Source organism: Rana temporaria, chromosome 8 (genome assembly GCF_905171775.1).
Source record: "Rana temporaria chromosome 8, aRanTem1.1, whole genome shotgun sequence".
In the NCBI taxonomy this organism is placed as follows: domain Eukaryota; kingdom Metazoa; phylum Chordata; class Amphibia; order Anura; family Ranidae; genus Rana; species Rana temporaria.
The window spans coordinates 83,522,079-83,543,698 of record NC_053496.1 but is presented as its reverse complement, the minus strand read 5'-3'; the positions used below and the strand labels follow the sequence as shown (position 1 = coordinate 83,543,698).

General features: G+C 42.9%; 1 protein-coding gene across 1 annotated transcript in view; it reads right to left on the bottom strand.

Moving 5' to 3' along the window:
- The window catches only part of KIF20B (kinesin family member 20B), a 160,238-nt gene that overhangs the window by 26,564 nt on the left and 112,054 nt on the right, over positions 1-21,620 (bottom strand). Inside the window, exon 31 of the mRNA XM_040362115.1 lies at positions 1,197-1,292. Within this exon, the coding sequence (XP_040218049.1) occupies positions 1,197-1,292 (96 nt within the window). The remainder of the gene's footprint in view (positions 1-1,196; positions 1,293-21,620) is intronic.

The window sequence follows — 21,620 nt, the reverse complement described above, 5'->3', positions numbered from 1 at the left end:
TTGCTGTGAGTAAGCGTCTTATCACTGTACTGTGCCTTGATACCTTCTGTAGATATCCGTGGGTTTTACACCTTCGTTCACCAGAAACGTAATAACCACACGCTGTTCCATGCACGCATGAACACCGTTTTTTGACATCCTAACGGTCTCTGGACTGGCCCACAACATTTGTGTCGCCTATCAGTAATAGGACACACTTGCCACTTACTATTGCGTGTAGTACCGCCACGTTTGCATCCTGTTTCATACTTGTAAATGAAAAAAAATCTGGTTTGACGTGAACACCCCTCATATGTTAGTATGATACAGGCCTACCGAAGTTAGCAATAGTGTGTTTTTTTTAATCAGGAGGAATATGCATAAGAAAACTTCAATAGTGTTGCACTATTGCTTCTCAAGCAGGGGCGGACTGACCATTGGGACTCTTGGGCACTGCTGAGGGCCCCATGCCACTAGGGGGCCCAATCAGGGTTGCCAGGCTAAAAAAAAACAGGGACCGTATGTAAAAATGAGTTTTTTTTTACATTTGTCCCTGATATGACCGAAACCAACATGCTTTTGATGTGAAAATCCTGAGATTTTAGCTGCCATGCCTCTGCACTGCCTCCTGGCGTGGTGGCCATCTGTAATCCTGGGGGCCCCATAATCTTCTATTGCCCGGGGGCCCCATGAGTTGTCAATCCACCCCTGTTCTCAAGCCTCCTGAAGTGATGAAAGAAATCTTATGTTTACATGAATTAGCTTGTCCAGGAACAGTTCAATTTGTATATTCATGAAAAGCTGGATTAAAAAAAAAAAAATTAATACCTCAGTGTTAAATAAGTGGCTTGCAGCCCACAATGAAGAAGCCAAATTGTAATGAGCTGCCAAGAGTTACTGAACATCACTGCTATTTGCATATCCTGATTAAATAATCATGTATTTAGACTGAAACCAAGCTCTCAGTTTAATTAAAGCATACTTCAAACCACAAGTTAATATCTTACAATCATAACTTGCTTTTTCAAGTCATATCATCAGTGCCAATATATTTGATGCTTCCATGCACCTAGGGCAATGTCAATTGCAGTTTGCATATAGAGCAGTAAAAATATTGAAAAAAATTGAAAAAGGAGGCTTACACAAAGTTTTAGAAAGTAAACAAAAAAATGTAATACACGATTTATAATAAACATCCACATATGAAGTATACAGACCTTTGATTGACTGCTATTGACAGCAGGGCTTGCCATAGTGAACGGTGTCATTTTATTTGTTCTTGTATTTTTCCGGTTTTCATTCTTTACAATATCCTACAAGCAAGACACATATTACTACAGGTATACAGAATATGTGACAACTCAAAAGAGAGCTCCAGGCAAAATGAAACATTGCCTATATGTAAACTGCCAGCTGTAAGGATCATGCAGTGCACACCAGCAACTTGGATCTGCCTCACTTAGGCTGCATTCACACCTGAGCATTTTGTCGCCTGAAGCGCGACGCCCCAAAACGCTAGAGGGGGAAAAAATACATTATTCCCTATGGAGATGGTTTACATCTTCACTACAAAACGCCTGACGCCTGAAGCCCAAACAAGTTCTGGACCATTTTTTGTCGCTCGAATTTGGGCGTTTTACATTGGTGACCCTAGACCTGTAAAAAATCGCGGTAAAAAACGCAGCATTTTGTCGCCGCAAAACGCTACGCTCAGGTGTGAATGCAGCCTTAACCTTCTTATAACAAAATTCTAGGTTCGACAAGACAAGATCTGTAGCAAAAACTATTTAATAACAGCTAAATAAATGCATGCTTTGGGATTTACAACAGAAAGCCTAAACATTCTGTGCAAAGCTGCACTCTTTTGAATGAGAGGTTTGAAGGGAATGGTATAAATCTGAGGATAAAGTTGGAACCCCCATTAAAAGTACAACGTTTACAATACATTTTGTGAAGGGGTGTTTTTTATTTTTTTTATTTCAACAGATATGGATGCAGATGGCACATGGGAGACCAAATTACTTATTTGTGTCCAATCCACACAAGGCTGAATTCACAAAGCTTTAAAGAGGAAGTAAACCCTCAGAATATTTTTTTTACAAATACACCTGAAAGAGAAAGGCATAATGAACTAGTATGCACAGCATACTAGCTCATTATGTGTCACTTACCTGAGAACGAAGCCCCCGAAGTCCGCCTCAGTCCCATCCACCACCGCCACCATGTCCCCTGGAGCTTCTTCCTGTTTTTGCCGCTCCGGTGCTGTGGTTGGCCGGAGCGGCGATGACGTCACTCCCACGCATGCGCGCAGGACCAGCAGATCCCCACGAGTGCGCGAAAACACAGCATTAACCCCGCTAATGCATCCACAAAAACGGCACCGCGCAGAGTGCATGCGCCGTAGACAGCGGTGCCCATTTGTGTGAAAATATCTCCTTAACCGTGTAGGTTAAGGAGATATTTCTTGCACCTACAGGTAAGCCTTAATCTAGGCTTACCTGTAGGTGCAAGTTGTAACAGTGGGTTTACAACCACTTTAACACAAGCAGAAGGACCTTTTTTTTTTTTTGCACGACTAGAATCCTTCATATCTTAAATAATTCTTCTGAAATAACCATTGCTATTTTTTTTTTTTTTTTAAATAAGAATTATTATACTGGTGTGTTAGCTTTGTGAATTGAATCTATAGAAGTGTATTGTGGGAAAGCTTTGCTCTCTGCTACAAGCCTCAAGATTTCTGGAGCAGAACTCAAAACAAAAAATACTTAGACTCCAGTCACACCTGAGCGTATCGACTTACTGGCGTTTTTCGTAGGCTTTTTTGCAACTTTTTACAAGCCTTTTAGAAGTTTATTAGAAGCGTTTTACAGCTTCTGGTGTTTTTGAAATTAATGGAATTTGGCTTGTTGAAACGTTTTAGAGCTACAAGCAAAAAAATCGCTCAGGTGTGAACTGGGCCTGAAGCATAGATATCACTATTTGGATTGGTAGAGTAAGAATGTTGTGCTTTGCCTGAAACTCTCAAAGGCAACAATAAATGTATTCATAAAACATTAGTTGGGATGAATGTCACACACATTTGTGCAGGCTGCATACATTTTGGCTGTAATAGATTAATTTCTATAGTTGTCAGCTCTATCTAGTGGGCAAAATGTGGTATAGGTTTCGAAATACAACAATCAAAAAAAACAAAAACATTTTGGGCACTAGAAGAAGCAGACGATCACAGTAATAAATCTATTAATATATTTTAAAATTTGTGTCTTCGACAAATGTTATTTAAATAGATCGCCAAGTGTCAGTTTGGTTATTATACATGATAAAATGGATTATGCTAAAAGATGACGAAAGCAACTTTCGTTAGTTAGGCAATAACCCCATCAAACCAAAACATCATGCACTGACACCCTGTGACATAGAGGGAGAAATCCCCACTTTTCCAAACAAACGTGATCATAGAGCGTAATGGTCAATGTAAATGATCGAAATAAAGCAGCAATTTGCATGGCAACAGCATCCTGATGCGCAATGTCAAATATTTTTCTTCTTTTATTTTTTAGTATATCCGTATTTCTGCTTCTCTAGCAGCCTATTTGCATTTATTTCCTGTCCTTATGCATGCCTTCCAGTGATGGAGGCATTGTCTTTGGGCAATTATACTAATGGTGACAAAACTGGACTATGTCTGTAAAATGTGTATGCCAACTATGAAACTACCTGCATGGAATCTGCATGTACTCCATATGCGCACATAGGTTTCCTTCAGGTACTTTTGTTTCCTCCCACACTCCAAAGACATGCTGGTAGGTAATTGGCCCAAGTATGTATGCATGTGAGGTAGAGACCTTAGGATTGTAAGCTCCTTGAAGGCACAGGCTGATGTGAATATTCAATGTACAAAGCTGTGTGAAATTGTCAGTATAACAATACTTGGTATAAACAAATAATGTACGGACCCCTACAGTCTCCATCAGAAGGCTGTTTGACAATGCAGAACACAACTGACAGCCAAGGTCAGAGTGCTGTTACATTAGAACCTGAACCTGTAGCGTGTCGTGCAGCTAGCCGACGCAGTACACAGCATGACCTGGAAACACCGTCCAGTGCCTGAATGACACATTACAGTCCAATTCCTCGTCTTTCTCACAGCGGGGTCCAGGTATCACTTCCAAGGCTGTGCCGAGGCTCTGCTGATCCAGAAACGGCATCGAACAGCACTTCTGGCTCCACAGGAAAAGAGGGGGAAAAACATCCATTCTCTTAAATTGGGCCATAGACCTTGCAGTTTTCTTTCCTGCAGCCATGGGTTTTAGGAAAGAAAATCTCTTGATTCCCCCATTAACACAATCAGTTATGATGGGGGAATTCCTCCCCTGGAGCCATTGTGTTCTCCCCGTGCAGGGAGCTGTCCCGGCTGGGAGAACACACAGTGATTACGGCTAGCATGAAAAATCTGACAGGATTCCGGTACCCAAGTTGATTGATTGATCAACTTGAGTACAATAAGCCTGCCCATACATGGTTCGAATCTTGTACAGCCCCTGCTGAACTGGCTAAGACTCGAACCATCTATGACTGGTGTAACACACTAGCTAAGGTCATGATGGCAGTGGGAGGGGTTCTCTTGCCTGGCTGACATCTTTTGTTTGCCATTATCCAATTCTCCTATAATTTGTGAGCAGGCAAGCCTATTATTGCAAAAGAGACCTACTATGCAATAAAATCTTCCTGCTTGCAAACCTCTTTAGAATGTCCACTAAGCTGTACATGTGCATGAGTTAGTCCTGGGATAAATTAACTTGATATGCATTGGAGTTGTGCAAATCAAGATGGCCGAAGATGCTGAACATGAAAGCAGACTGGACAAAGGCGATACTGGTGCAGTAGCTCGCAGAAATTACATTGCTGGAAGTGAGAATATAGGGGACTGTAGTTCCTCTTTAACGTATATGCCAAACATACAGATTGGGTTTAGTGCAGTAACACACACGAATGAATGAATAATACACTTGCAAGCAGTACTTTAAGAGCCAGTTCACACAGGGGCGACTTGGGATCCGACTTGAAATTGAGCAAGTCAATGTAAGTGAATGAGAGCCGTCTTAATGTACACTACTGAAGTCGCTCCGACTTCAGAAAAGGTTCCTGTACTACTTCAATCCGACTTGTAGGCAACTTGTACCCATTGATTTCAATGGAAGTCACCTCCAAGTCGGATCCCCTGTCTTAACTGAAGCAACAATACAGGAAGAGAAAATTGTTTTCTCAGGCAAACCCCTCCCTCTCACAGAGCTGATTGTTGTTTGATTGTCCACTGGAAAGCCTCCTGTACTGGAGGCAACTTGAAGTCGTCGTGTAAGTTGCCCCCAGTCGCGCTGTGGTGCATGCTTAGGTCGTGTTCAGGTCGCCTTGCAGAGTTGCCGCCAGAGTCGTGTCGCCCCTGTGTGAACCGGCTCTTAATGTTATACTTGTTAGGATGACATTCAATAAAAGTATATACTGTATGAAAAAAACAGGGCTGACATTTCTGAAATTGTCTTTGTTGATTGCAAGAAATACGCTTGAAAATAAGGAGCTTCATACTCCTCACAATGTTGACAACAAGCACTTCAGTTCCAAAAAATATTTTAGAGTTATGTGCTGTCATTGCAAAACGAGAAAAAAATAAACAGAAATATGCACTGCATAAAGAAGATAATGGGCAGTAATGGATGTCAAATATATGATGGAACACGGAGTTCTTTCTCATGCTGTAAGATTCAGGCAAATATCAACCGGAGTAAGTAATTTATATACATTTGAAGTACCACTTCATTGCAGTATGCCTGAGTACCACAGCAGACAAGTATGTTCTACAGGGGGAAAAAAAAAAAACGTATGTACACGTGGAAATTACTTAACCCCTACATATAAGAAAAAGGCAGTAAACTAGCACATATTCCAGTGTTGAGGTACGTAAAGCTTATCACCAATCACTAAAATCTCTAGCTTTATAATATGTTTAATATCAAAAGTTGGTGTCAATGTTTCTAATCTGCAGCTTTCATCAAAAGAATGACATGTAATTCATCCATGAAGGTCTTTGCTACAGCACCTCCTCTTTTAGGGGAGCGACAACTGTCCTGCTTTTATGCTCCTGGGTTATCACCCTGTACCTGTGGGGACTAATGGTCCAGACAAGGTCCCCTGCCTAATGACATGCAACCAAAGCAGGAGCAGCTGCACAGAGACACTAAAGTCACTAAAAAGGCTGGAGCTGCTTGGTATGGGGCACTCATGCGTGACCGCTCCAAAGCCCCGCCCTGAGTGTCAATAAAACACAAAATGGGGCTTAGCCCTCACATACCCCTCACCTCCCCTGGTCAGTGGCTCCGATTCACAGCAGCAGGAGCCAATGTGTCAATCAGGAGAGAGAGACCCAGGAGAGCCTCGGCTATCCTGCACATCGCTAGATCGAGATTGGGCTTAGGCATTTGTTTGGGGTAGGGTGGTATGGTAAGCTGCATGCAGGTGTTTTTTTTACCTTACACCATAGAATGCAGAAAGTTGGAGAAATAAAAAACCCTTCTGCCTTTACAAACTGTTTAAATCTGCTAGTACATCCAAGACTCCCCTCAGACTGACCATGCTGCTCTCCAAATCTGCCCCCTGTCCTACTTCAACCAGAGCGGATGCGTTCTAATACAGGAAGTGTGCTACTGGCCAGATCACCAGATTATAACACGGAAAAAAGTCTAAAAGAGAAAACTAATGTAGCCACCACATCTAGCGATTGGTAAGCTGTAATATATTACATTTTTGGTTTAAAACTGCTTTAAATGTGTTCAAAAACTAATTATAGCAGAACAGAAACCTCCAATTCTGTACAAATAGTACAGAATTGTCAGTGTGACAGTAGGTCCATGTGAGCATTATGACTATGTTGAAAAGACCATGTTTTAACTAAACAGAGTTCACGGTAGACCTAAAGAACAGTCACTGCCCTGGATTCTGCATACTTAGACTCCTTTCAGTCGTTTTGCAGGTGCTATTGCGCTAAAAATAACGCCTGCAAACCGACCTGAAACAGCCGCTGCTGCGTCTCCCTCGGGGCTTTCACACTGGAGCGGTGCGCTAGCAGGACAGTAAAAAAAAAGTCCTGCTAGCAGCATCTTTGGAGCGGTGTATACTCTCCACCAGAAAATGAGATGAGGAAAGGACTTGGAATTGGATTATCTCATGGTGAAGAGCCCCTATGGCCATGGTCAATGGAACAGTCTCCAGAGTCACATGGGCAGGCTGTAGAGGTCTCCCATCAATAGCCTCAATGGCAAGTGGAGTGGCACGGAGCTGCAGTGGAATCTAGTGCTTGGACACAAAGGCACCATCTATGAAAAGGCCTGCAGCCCCAGAGTCGATTAAAGCCAGTATCTCGATGGACGACTCTACCAAGAAAGGGTAACCGGTACCATGGGCCTATCCTTCTGCATAACTGGGGACGAAACAATGCCACCTAAGATCTGTCCGCTTAGGTGGCAGGCATTTCCCTAACGGGTCGGTCAAGACTTCGAAAAGTGACCTGTCTGGCCACAAAAGCACAATCTCTTCCTCCTCCTAAAGGCCCTCTCATCCGCAGAGAGACATGTGATGCCCAAGTGCAGACCCTGTACCAGGAAGTATGGGAGGTTAGGGAGGCAAGGGTGGAACTGCAGAACCTGGAGCCAAAAGGTACAGGAGGATTCCGCAAGTGCTCCTTAAAAGAGGGTCTCTCTCGGAGTCTGGAATCAATGAGGATGGCAAACATGATCAACTACTCCAGCTGAGTGGGTATGTCTCGGGTTGCTATCTCATTTTTTATGTGATCCGAGAGACCATGAGAAAAAGCAGCCACAAGGGCCTCATTATTCCAAGCGACCTCTGCTGCCAGAGTAAGGAACTTAATGGCGTAATCGGCAATAGTTCTCGTACCCTGCTTGGCAGAAATCAGGCATTTGGCAGCAGAGGTGAAGCATGTGGGAAAGTCAAATACCCTCTTAAAGGAAGCCACAAACTCTGGGTAACTCTGGACAGCAGGTTTTTGCTTGTCCAGGCCAAGTCTCTCTCAGAAAGAAAAGATATCATGAAGCCTACTTTGCGTCGGTCCATGGAAAATGCCTGCGGCAGCATCTCAAAGTAAATCTCAACCTGGTTGAGAAACCCTCTGCATAGAACTGGATTGCACTGGAATCTCTTATAGAGGTAATATTTGAGGCAGGTGCCAGCACCGAGAACGAAGCAGTAGCAGGGATGGTCTGCAACACAGGTTGTACCAGAGCAGCCACAGTAAGATGTTCCAGATGAGCAGTGCGATTCAGGAGCGTGCGTAATGCTATGGTAAACTGAACCATGCCGTGATCGTGCTCAACCAATCTGGAAAAAATATTACCAACAAGTGGATTGCCTGCAACCTCTGAATTCATTGTCTTTGTCTACTGTCAGGAACCATGAATCAGACTGAGACAGAAGTGCAGTAAAACAAATCACACTATTTAATAAAACTGTAAAATTGTATAAACAGAGCAAACATAGTTAAAACATAGCAAGAGTTCGGTAACCAGGATGGGTAGTCAGAACAAGCTAGAAAAACAGAGATCAGGGAAGTCTGGTACAGCAAACAGGATCAGGAACCAGAAGGGAAGGCAGCCAAGCAAAAGCCTTTCACAGGAAAACACACAGAGAGTCCAAGATATGTTGACCAAGGCAAAGGCACGGAAGATCTGATACAAGGAGTTTATATAACCAGCATCTAACTGTGGAAGCAAGAGTCTTTAGCAATTAACCATCAGCTGAGCACAGAGCTCTGAGAAGGAAGGGTTGACAAATATATATATATATATATACACACACACACACACACACACACACACACACACACAATATATCTCTGCAGCCTATAAAGAAACTTGCTAAAGAAAAAGGAATGTTGATAAGAATTAAGAAAAAGTTTTCCTTCTCTTAAAGGAGAGATGTCCGGTCTCCTAGGACACCAACAAAAAGCAAGTTGGAGGTGTTATACTGGGCTGCCCCTTACAGCTTTGTTTGCAATGTTCTAATCTCTTGAAAGCAGCTGTAAACCCAATTTACCTGAATACTTCTAGAACAGTTTTTTAGAAAATGCATATTCATTAAAAGGGGGTTAACTGGGCTCTGACAATAGCATTTTAAACCGTCTAGCACTTCTATAATTTTCCTGGAGTTTGGCTTTAGTGTAGACAACCCATAAGAAATTAAACAAAGTTTCCATTGCGCTCACATTGCCCTCAATAGACAAACAGAGTGAACGAAGAGCATGTTTTAATTTTCTGATTGATCCTACTTCTGGACAGAAGTAAAACACAGTAACCCATTGGGGATTTTAGAGCACTACAAAAGGACCCGTTATAATTAATCTCTGCAAGCACTTCTCATAAATAACCTTTATGATTAAACAGAACCATGGGCAATCCTTTAAAAATGCATCCTCAATACAGCACATGGGTCTAATAACAGACAGAAACTTCCTTTTATGGTGATCATTAATGATGAAATCAAGCAGCTGTTTTTACAGATCAGTTTCAATTGTGTGATTTATGGATGAAAAGGTGGCTTGTGATGTAGTTAGTAACAGTGTGAAACTTTACAACAGTTCATGAAGAGCAACCTTCCCAACAAGAACATAGACAATGTTTATTAAAGGCAGACTATCATGCAAGGAAAAGTTTAACGCAGAAATGTAATCAGAATAACCAGATTATTCTGAAATCAAACAGCTTGAGATACAGTTAAATGTCAAGCAGTATACAGTTAGGTGTCTACCAACACTGATTGCTGAAATACAGCAGTAAGGCACGTCCTGATCATTTTAATCTGGAGGTGGGAGTGACATCATTCCATGGACAACTTCTGCTAATCTTTTCTGGGCAGCTTGATCATGGCAAAAAATGTGTAAAAGATACATTGCTTTCTACACAAATAAACCATCCTCGTCCAATATATCCATTACTCTACAATGATGAAAGGTAAAGTGCACTGTGACCAAGGTCATAAAGAACATGTGCATTACATTTTGATATTGTTGTTAACACACTTACCGTATATACTCGAGTATAAGCCGAGTTTTTCAGCACATTTTTTTGTGCTGAAAATGCCCCCCCTCGGGTTATACTCGAGTAACCTTTTTGCGTCTGATCTCCTGGGTTTTGGGGACCCGGTACCGTCCGGAGCTCCTCTACAAGTGTGCAAAGTTTGTTGTCCAGGGGACCTACGGCCGGGGAGCACTGATTTTTCAAAGCCGGGCACCCCTTCCATAGACTCCCATGTTAAACGTCAGTCTAGTCATGGACACATTGAGGCATGCAGGTGGACACCCTAGGCTTATACTCTAGTCAATAAGTTTTCCCATTTTCTTTGTGGTAACATTAGGTGCCTCGGCTTATATTTGGGTCGGCTTATACTCGAGTATAAAGGATGAGCTCTGGCGTGTTTGCATAGAACACGTGCAGAGCCCGCCAGGAAGTGTGCACGGCGCTGCGCTAATAACAGCCAGGGAGACATTTCACGATCCCTGCAGCCGAGCATTGGGACAATGTCTCCCTGGCTGTGATTAGCACAGCGCTGTGCACACTTCCTGGCGGGCTCTGCACGTGTTCTATGCGAACAAGCCAGAGCTCATCCTTATTGAGTATATACGGTACATTAAAAATGTGCAAATTAAATGAAAAGTATATACGGTACATTAAAAATGTGCAAATTAAATGAAAAGTTCAGCCTTTTCTATGGGCCATTAGCCAGCTCTGAATATGGGGAAATATTGTAAGATAGGCTTTCCTGAATAAATGAGTTTTCAGGGATCTTCTAAAGGTGGAGAGGTTAGGGGCTGATCGGACGTACCAGGGCAGGGAGTTCCAGAGGATGCGAGAGGCTCTGGAGAAGCCCTGAAGGCGAGCATGAGAGGAGGTAATGTAGCTAGAGAGCAGGAGGTCCCGGGAGAGCAGAGGGGATGATTTGGGTGATATCTGCAGATGAGGTTGGTGATGTAGCTGGGGGCAATGTTGTGGATGGCCTTGTATGTTGTGGTTAGCATTTAGAATTTTTTACGGTGGGGTAGGGGAAGCCTGAGAAGGGACTGGCAGAGGAGCAGCAGTCACAAATTGGTTAGTGAGGTGTATTAGTCTAGCAGCATTCATAATAGACTGAAGGGGGGGGGGGGGATAGCCTGTGTAAGGGTACGCCATTAAGGAGAGAGTTGCAGTAGTCAAGGCAGGAAATAATCAAGGAGTGAATAAGTTGCTTTGTGGTGTCGTTAGTCAGGAAGGGTCGAATTCTGGAGAAGTTGCGGAGGTTAAGGCGGCAGGATTTAGCCAGTGATTGGATGTGGGGGCTGAAGGAGAAGTTATAGTCCAGGATTACAAGTGCATGGTCCATCATGATCATTCTCAATGCTGTCATCCTTATCCTCTCATTACAATTTCAGGAGTCATTGACCCAGAACAAGTACGTGTGTTATCAGATGTCAGGACACCTGTAGGTTCATGTCTGCTGCAGGTCAGCGACTCACAAATGGGAATTACAGAACCAAGGTCCACAATGGCAGCTCCTATGTTCCTGCCCTGACTGGTGCCATTATAGACTGTTTAGAGAAGTGGATAAAATGGATGGATGGATGGCTTAAATCTGGGCGCAGGGAATACATTTTCCCAATAAGCCACAAGAGGAACTAGGACTGTTTGTAGCCTGGTAGTATGGCATTATAGGGTTAAATCAAGCAGTGAGGAGACAATGCAAAACCTCCTCGCGGTCTGTCAAATGCCCTCTAAAAAGCATTGAGGAAGCGGACAAGCTCAGAGAGGAATGCAGACAGTGGACACATTGAGGGCTGGATAGTGACAGCCAAAGGGTTGGATGTGTTTGTCTAGGTCTAAATTTAATTCTTGTTTGTTTTTCTGATTCTTAGACTGAAAGTTCAGCAATTGTCTCGCTTTGGAGACTGGCACCTGCCTTGGATAGGTTAGCCATATGTGGGGAAAATGTGCAACTCTCAGATATACTCAAGAGTAGGCAGCCAGTCTAAAACACTGGTCATGTTAAAACTCTATAGGGGTGTATCAGGTGCAAACACAATTTGCATTGACAATTGGAACTATTTTATTCTAGCACAGTGTTTTTCTGCCAAGAAGAAAAAGATTTGCAGCCCATAGAATGATTCCATTATAACTCTGTTGCCTGGTCACAACAGAATTAAAGTGGATGTAAACTCGCTCTTATCCTTTCTAAACTACTGCCATAGTGATGAGCTATAAGGATATAGATGCCTCTTGCATGTATCCTTACCCGTCAACTGTCTCCCCTCTGTCTGTTATAAGAACTGAAAAACTGCAGATTCTGTTGGTGGATCTGTTGTTTGGAGCTCGCTGGGTGGAGTCGTGATGTCAGTAGACTCCCTGCCCACCTTTACACACCCCTTGTCAACATGCATTTTTTCCTGTGTATTCCTTACACTAAATTCTGCTATGATCACTAACATCCAGTTAAAATCCAGAAAAGTAACCACATAACTTCAGAAAAGGAGTGGGGTGGGAATTAAAAAATAATGCCGCCTCCAGGCTAGTGCATGAGATATGTAAATAACCTGTCACTCACAGCAAGGGGGCGGAACGGACTAAGGTTTTTCTCTGTAAGTCTGTTTTATTTCACTGAACAATAAAAGAGGATTGCTCAGAGCTGGATTAAGGGCTCTTTCACACGGGAGGCCCGTTCAGGCCCGCCTGCCAGTTTTTTAGGTGGACCTGAACGGGCGTTCCGTGCTCCTCTATGGAGCCGCGGATGTCAGCGGTGACATGCCCGCTGACATCCGACCCGCTCCGCCAAAGTGTGACAGAGGAAAAACCTACTTTTCCATCCGTCTGGCGGATCGGATGAACACGGACAGACGGTCCGTGTTCATCCGATCCCCCCATAGGGGAGAGCGGAGAAAAGACAGGGCGGTCCCTGCACAGTGTGCGGGGACCGCCCTGTCAACCGCCGGCTCAGCGGGGATCAACGGAGCGTTCCCCGCTGAGCAAGCTGAGGTGCACGGGGCGGATAATTACTGATCCGCCCCGTGTGAAAGGGGCCTAAATGTGTGGCAAGACTGGGCACAGATAAGAAATTTTAAAACTGTACACTGTGACATCAAAAAATAAATAAAAAAATGGCGGGTTTACATCCACTTTAAGTGCTGATAGTTGAAGTATGAAAATGCCAGCTTCATTCAATGTTCAAATATTATGTGCTGGCTATGCTTCTCTCACTGTCCAAGAATATAAACCCCTCCCAGAGATTTTTAGATATGAATAGTAGCTAGCTAAAACAGTAGTTACCAGATAGCTACAGACATAAAAAATAATGGGAAATTAGTAAATGCTAACAATTTCGGCAGCAAAATCACCAGTCTGTCACAGCACATGATACAGGTATACAAAAAGAAGACTGATGCAAAAAACAAACAATTCTGATTAAGTAATCTTATTTCACACCATGGGAGATCGCCATCAATGCTGCAAGGGTTTTGGTAGATTTGAGATTTTCATGAAATGTTCTATTTTTACTTTCCGATAAAGCAAAGATGAAATTGTGTCCTGAAAGCGCACACTCACACTGTGCATGGTTACATAGGACACAGGTCCTAGTGCTCTTACACATGGAGAACAGTGATCATACAAAAGGCTCAAATGCACCTGGTTGATTTTTCCCTTTAAGGGTTGTGTGCCAGGGTTACACCTGTGGCCCCTGGTATCAAAGTATTACTAGAACCATAGGTTTTTGGCTTAAAGTAGAGTTGCCCCTTCAAAGCAAACTGACATTTATCCTCCAAAAAATGCAGCAACCACTGAAAATCTCCCCATATGCCTGCGATTCATAAATTGGCAGCAGCCAATGTGCCACTGGACTCTTTTGCTGTAATCTGCAATGCATTTCACATATTTATAGGAAAAATATGTAGGAAAAAAAGCTTGCATTTGGCTTTAGAAGTATGCCACAGACTATTTACTAGACACAAGAAACATATAATGCGAGTCTACAGAAATGATGATTTCCTGGTTATTAATTCACCCACACTATAAAGGGAATTCAATACCTGACAAATGTTTCTAGGGCACTCTGAATCTTTACATTTAATTTTCCAGCAGCTTGAGAGCATTGTATGCTTAAAAGGAAATCAATTAGAGAAACTGATAATTATTAGTGCAAAATTATTTGACTTTATTATGTCATTTTTTTCCTTCTGAATACCACAAAAGCATTTCAGCCATGACTGGTTAAAACTACACTACAGAAAAACGTAAAAGCAGAACTTCCCCCAAAAGGGGAAGTTCCACTTGCCTGCCTTCACTCCATTACATTTTGGCACTTAAAGCGGAGGTCCGCACAAAAAGTGAACCTCCGCTTTTCGGAACCCTCCCCCCTCCGATGTCACATTTTGGCACCTTTCAGGGGGAGGGGGGTGCAGGTACCTGTATAATAAAGGTATTTGCACCCACTTCCAGGCACCTTCCTGCCCCCCCCCCCCGATGTCTTCTGGGAAACATACTGGTCCCAAAAGACAGCGGGGACCAGTGAGGACGTGCAGCGTGATTCACGCATGAGCAGTAGGGAACTGGAAAGTGAAGCTTCAAAGCTACACTTCCTGATTCCCTCACCGAGGATGGCGGCGGGGGCAGCCGAGAGCTGAGCGGTTGCCGACATCATGGGCACCCTGGACAGGCAAGTTTCCATTTATTAAAAGTCAGCAGCTGCTGTATTTGTAGCTGCTGGCTTTTAATAATTTTTTTTTAGGCGGACCTCTGCTTTAACTTTTTATGTGGGTAGTAGAGCTGCACAATTAATCGCGGAGAGAATCGCGATCTCGATTCTCCCCGCGGGACGACCCGCAATTCTTATGTGTCACCGCCATTCCACGTAACCAGCGTGGAACGCAAATGCTGCCAATATCGGAAAACGTCAGCAGCCTGGGCTTCTCTCACAGTTCAATACAACTCTAGTGTGTATCCAATGCGCCACCCAGTGGTTGCCGGCGGTACTGCTTCTGATGTATAAAAAACAGACCAGTGATATGTCTATATTGTTAAAGACCATATAACTCCTATGAAAAAAGCAGAATCAAAGTTTGATTGAACCATTGAACTGGTCTGTTTTTTATATATTCGTATTTTCAAATAAATCACAAGTTTATTTATTGGGGGGGGGGGGGTTTTCTGGCAATCAATATTTGAGAATTGTGATCTTTAGTCTAAGCAAAAGAATTGCGATTCTCATTTTGACCAGAATCGTGCAGCTCTAGTGGGTAGCGGGAAATTGTCAAAGCCACTTCCAGTTGGATCGCTGTGGCCATCCAAGTGGAAATTCCCCCTTCTTCCCCTGCAGCCTTCTGGAACACGTCACAGGTCCCAGAAGGCTGCGGGACCATTCACAAAGCACAGCTCGCACATGTGCAGCGTGAAGCCACAAGCAGTTATAGCTGGCTTCCCAAAGTAAACTTGCCACGTTGGGTCCCTGGACAGGTAAATGTTCCATTATTAAAAGTCAGCAGCTACAGTATTTGTAGCTGATGAATTTGAATTTTTTGTTTCAGACTGAAGAACAAGCTTTAAAGGGGTTGTAAAGGTTTGTTTTTTATTTTCTAAATAGGTTCCTTTAAGCTAGTGCATTGTTGGTTCACTTACCTTTTCCTTCGATTTCCCTTCTAAATGTTTTTTTTCTTTGTCTGAATTTCTCACTTCCCGTTTCTCCTCAGTAAGCTTGCCCCCATCATCTGGCTGGGGGTTAGTCAGCCAGAACAGCTTACTGAGGAGGAACAGGAAGTGAGAAATTCAGACAAAGAAAAGAAAACATTTAGAAGGGAAATGGAAGGAAAAGATTAGTGAACCAACAATGCACTAGCTTAAAGGAACCTAATTAGAAAAAAAAAAAAAAAAGCCTTTATAAACCCTTTAAATCTAACAGATGCCTAAAAAGTGCAACTGAAATCACATTTTGCATCTAAGGAAATCTAGACTGAGAAAATATGCCATTAATGACCTACTTCTGAAAATAAATGGGATGTCCTGCTCATATTTCATTCAACTCCATGTTGAATTATTTACAATCAATTATTGTTACATCTTTACAGATAAGTATTGTCTTACATTCTCCCTGTGGGTACCTACACTTGTAAAAATCTAACAGTAATTAAGTTACAACATGGTGTTGAATGAAATATGAGCAGGGAAGTTTACCAAATATTTTATATTGTGTGATGTATGTTTCTAGGGAAATTGGTGAACATTGTATTTTATGGAAACACATTTTTCATTTTTATTTTTTTATATTTAATACATTTTTTGGTGTCTTGAAATTTTTTAATTTATGTTACTATAAGTTGGAATTTTACAAAGGTGATGTAGACACCCAGATATGATGATTGAGTCTATAAAATATTTGTAGAAAATTGGTCAGTTGGAGGTGAATAGTTCAATGAACTCAAAAAGTGTATGCAAAAAATGTAGTATGGGTAAGCATCATAACACCTAAACACTATACTTTGCAGTTCATACTGAATCCTCTGAATCGGCATGATTGCTAGCATTTTGGAAGGAGATGCCAACAATGGTGTCCATGCTTTTCTCTCAATCGTGGTTTCCTTTAACACTATTTAATATGCTATAGGAAAGAAGCTAATATACTGTATATATACAGTACTCAGTCTTTAGTTTACATACTGCAAGACTGTTGCACATCCCTTCTACTACATCCAGCTGACTGATGGCACAGCTCAGCTCAGAACAGGGAAAACACCTGTCACAAATGTAAAATGTCTGCACATGTAAGTGACAGGATCACAGAGACACAAACAGTACTTTGCATTTCAGGTAATGCATTGTAGTGTTTCTAACATTCCATTAGTACCATTTTAGATGCCATATTGGCGGTGTCATATTAGGAAAACCCCAGTGACAGGCAACTAAGTTGCTGTACCACAACAAAACGTCAAAAGTCTGTGAAGCATAGCATTGAAAAAAAAATAATAATAATTTGCGCATTTTTTTTATTCTAAAGCAGAACAACCAACCAACCAACAGGAGAAGGCCACCAACTCAGACATGACAGTGAGCAATAAGGCTACTTGGCAAGAGAGCTTCTAAAAGGAATATCCCCAACTGGTTTCAAGAGTGATTTCTGTAGGGCAGAGAGAACCAATTTGAGATCCCCCGGAAGTACACGGTGCTGCAAAAGGGGCATAATGCGAGATACACATTGAAGACGTTTTTTTTAAGGGAGAGGTCTTTGAGAAAAATGGACCGAAACCTGTCCTACCTGAGTGTTTAAGGCCAAGTTCTGGTTCTGATTGTAGGAAGATTAGAATACAAGGCACAGTAATCTGTGGGATTAAAATGCCTGTGTTCACATCAGGCAAAAAAGATTTCCAGATACATTAGTAGATCTTCCTGGAAGTGTCTTTTCTGGCTTTCAGCAAGGTGGGGATAACAGACTCAGAGATCCCTCAGTCTTTAAGACCCAGGCTTCAACAGCCATGCTATTAAAGCCAGAAACATAGAAGCAGAATGGAATAGAGGACCTTGAGATACCAGATCTTGCCTGATGGTCAGGGACTGTCTGCTAGATGTCCAAGTAGCAGGATCTTCTGGGCCATTTAGGTGCAAACAGAATCACCATTGCATCCAAGGCTATGGCTAGAGGCTCTTTGGTTGTAGCTACAAACAGAAGAAGTATGTTCTTGGTTCTGGAGCCCCCCATTTTTGACAAATCAGATTGAAGATGTCCAAATTAAGGGCCCATTCCACAGCAAGAGATGGTTATAGGGCTGGACCTGCAGGCGTAAAGGGATCCTTTTAAGAGCATCTTAAACTATACCTGTGAAATCTTTGAAAAAAGAAACATCTTTAGTAGGTGCAGTAAGTTCTTTGTTTAAGACTGAGACTGAACGATCAACCACAGAGATGGACCATTTCTATGTGAATAATTTTTCCACTGTATAGCATTAAGTAAAGATTTCAGGGGAGTAGTCTGGAGTAATCCAGTCATTACAGTCTGCACACTCTATCTGTTCATGAACAGGGAATGTTTCCCAAAATATTTTGCAGGTCTCTTATCTAAAAGAGCATGGCGAGACAGAGAGATCAAGCGGCACAATATCCTCTTTATTCCCTTCTGTGTCTGCCTTTACCAGCTACGAGTAAGCATCTATCCATGATGTGAAACATGTTAGCCTTTTGTCCCCTGTGTCCACTTCCTACTATTGATTGCATTGTTGCATGAATTTTTGGATGTCGTACAGCTTTGGATTTTATCCTTTGTTTATATTGTTTCAATAAATCGCCTATCAGAGTGTGGCAGTCCAGGATCATTTCTTTTTTACACGGATCAACACAGAGTCTGCACCTGTTAGTGCTACAGGGCGGGAGCACAGCATAGGTAGCAGGGCTTGGAGCGGTACTTTTTTCCATGGTCTGCCTTGTCTAGGGCAGGCATACTGGGATCAAACTCAGGTAGAGAAACAGGAGCAGAAGGGGCAACTCGTTTGTGAGCCATGGACTAAGATGCCCATATTTGTACAAGGAAATGTGCCACAGATGCAGAAAATTGTGCTTTTATCAAATAGGCTGCTGGTTGTGAACATGAAATAGAGCTAGAATCAGATGCAGAAATCGATTTCATTGCATCTCTACCTGAGACTAAGAGCTGAGTGGATGAATATTAGTGCCAAATTTGAAAAGTTAACACCATAGTTAATACAAACTATGCAGAGTGCATGAGCATCATGTGAAATGTAGTTCCAAAACATCTGGAGTGCCAAGGTTCACCATCACTGATCTATAGGAACATGGGAGACATCCTGCTATAGATCTACACTATATGGCCTTATAAGATCCATTATACTCACAAACACGGGTGTATCGTTATTTATTAGAGGAATATATACCACTGACTAACGTAATGTCCACTGGCAGTACGTACATTTTATTTGCTAGGCTTCTGTATGGGTCAGAATATTTTTTTTCTTGTTTTCCTAAAGCGTAGGTGTGTCTTATGGTCAGGTGTGTCTTACGGAGCGAAAAATACGGTATTAACCACTTACCGGCCAGCTCCTGTACATATATGGCAGCAGGTTGGCCCTCCTGTGCAAATCGCTGTAAATGTACGGCGGCTCCTTTATGAGCCATAGAGAGTGCATGCGCTGCACACTGGAGGACCCAATGCATGTGGCCGGCGGGCGGGATCGCCACTGGCCACCCACAATTGCAGGCACGAGAGCCAGAATGAGTTAACACACAAATCCTCGTTCTGACAGAGACAGATCTGCTGTTTGCAGTTATTGCGAACAGCAATATGTCTCCTCCCCCAGTCAGTCCCATCCCCTCACAGTTAGAAACACTAACTAGGGAACACATTTAACCCCTTGATCGCCCCTTAGTGTCAATTCCTTCCCTGCCATTTACACAGTAATCAGGGCATTTTAAAGCACTGATCGCAATTTACCTTTATTGGGATGTTTTTTTACCAAAAATATGTAGAATACATATTGGCCTAAACTGATGAAGAAATTTGTTTTTTAAAATGTTTTTTTTTGGGGGGGGGGGGGGGTATTTATTAAAGCAAAAACAAATAATATTTTTCAAAATTGTTGCTCTTTTTTTGTTTATAGTGCAAAAAAAAAAAAAAAAACTGCGGAGATGAGCAAATACCACCAAAAGAAAGCTCTGTTTGTGAAGGAAAAAGGGGATTTTTTAATACAGCTTACCTGTAAAATCCTTTTCTTGGAGTACATCACGGGACACAGAGCGGCATATTCATTACTATGTGGGTTATATGGAGTACCTTCAGGTGATGGACACTGGCAATCTCAAACAGGAAGTCCCCTCCCTATATAACCCCCCTCCCATAGGAGGAGTACCTCAGTTTTGTAGCAAGCAGTATGCCACCCAAAATGTTCCCCATAAGAGGGGTGGGAGCTCTGTGTCCCGTGATGTACTCCAAGAAAAGGATTTTACAGGTAAGCTGTATTAAAAATCCCCTTTTCTTTTCCGTACATCACGGGACACAGAGCGGCATATTCATTACTATGTGGGATGTCCGAAAGCAATGCTTCCAATGAGGGGAGGGAGACATCTCAGCCAGGAGATTTAATTCAGAAAGTATTCTTTAAATCATAATAAATCCAAATTAAATCCAACAAAAAATAATTATTCTGATTAATTTAATTAATTCATTAATTAACCAAGGGTGCCCCGAATCTTGAGGATCTCAAATTGCAGCCTGCAGCACTGCCTGTCCAAAGGCTGCATCGGCCCTTCTTCTTACGTCCAATTGGTAAAATTTTGTGAACGTGTGGACCGATGACCAGGTTGCCGCCTTGCAAACCTGAGCCATAGAGATCTGGTGGTGTGCTGCCCAGGAGGCGCTCATGGCCCTAGTAGAATGGGCCTTAACTGATAAAGGAGAGGGCAACCCCTTCAAGCCGTAGGCCTGACCGATTAACTGCTTAATCCATCTAGAGATGGTAGCTTTAGCTGCCGCCTGACCTCTCTTGGGCCCTTCCGGCAGAATGAACAATGTATCCGTCCTTCGAATCTTTTCTGTAGCCTTGAGATAGGCCTTCATGGCCCTGACAATATCCAAGGTGTGCAGCAACCCTTCCTTTCTAGAAGTGGGCTTTGGAAAAAAGGATGGTAGGACCAAATCCTGGTTCAAGTGAAAACTGGACACCACCTTAGGCAGAAAAGATGGATGTGGACGGAGAACCACCCTGTCTTTATGCAGAATAAGGTATGGTTCTTCACAAGACAATGCTGCCAGCTCTGATACTCTTCAACCGGAAGCCATAGCGACCAAAAATACCAACTTCCGAGTCAGTAATACCAACGGAACCTCTGCCAGAGGCTCAAATGGCTGCTTTTGCAGCGCTGACAACACAAGATTCAAATCCCACGGACAAACCGGAGACTTGATGGGGGGATTAATGCGTAAGACCCCCTGTAAAAAGGTTTTAACCAAAGAGTGTGTGGCTAACGGCCTCTGAAACCATACTGATAAGGCAGAAATCTGTCCTTTAATAGTACTTAAGGCCAAACCCTTATCTACCCCTATCTGGAGGAAACGCAATACCCTGTCAACGGTGTATTTGCGTGGAAGCTATCTCTGGGACTCACACCAGCTTACGTAGGCCCTCCAGACCCTGTAATAAATTACTCTGGAGACTGGTTTTCTAGCCTTAATCAGAGTAGAAATAACTTGGCTAGATAGGCCCCTACACCTGAGGATCAGGGATTCAGCCGCCAAGCCATCAAATTTAGATGCCGTAAGGCAGGGTGGAGTATCGGGCCTTGAGAGAGTAGGTCTGGCCGAAGTGGAAGGGTCCATGGTTCTCCCACTGACATTCTCACGATCAGTGAGTACCACGACCTCCGGGGCCATGCTGGGGCTATCAGAATGACTGGTCTGTTCTCCACCCTGATCCTGCGCAGCAGGCGGGGGCAGCATCTGTAACGGGGGGAAGGCGTACAGCAGATTGAACGGATGCCAAGGGCAAACCAACGCATCGGTTCCACAGGCCAGAGGGTCCCTTGATCGGGACATGAACTTGCTCAGTTTCCTGTTGAACCTTGACG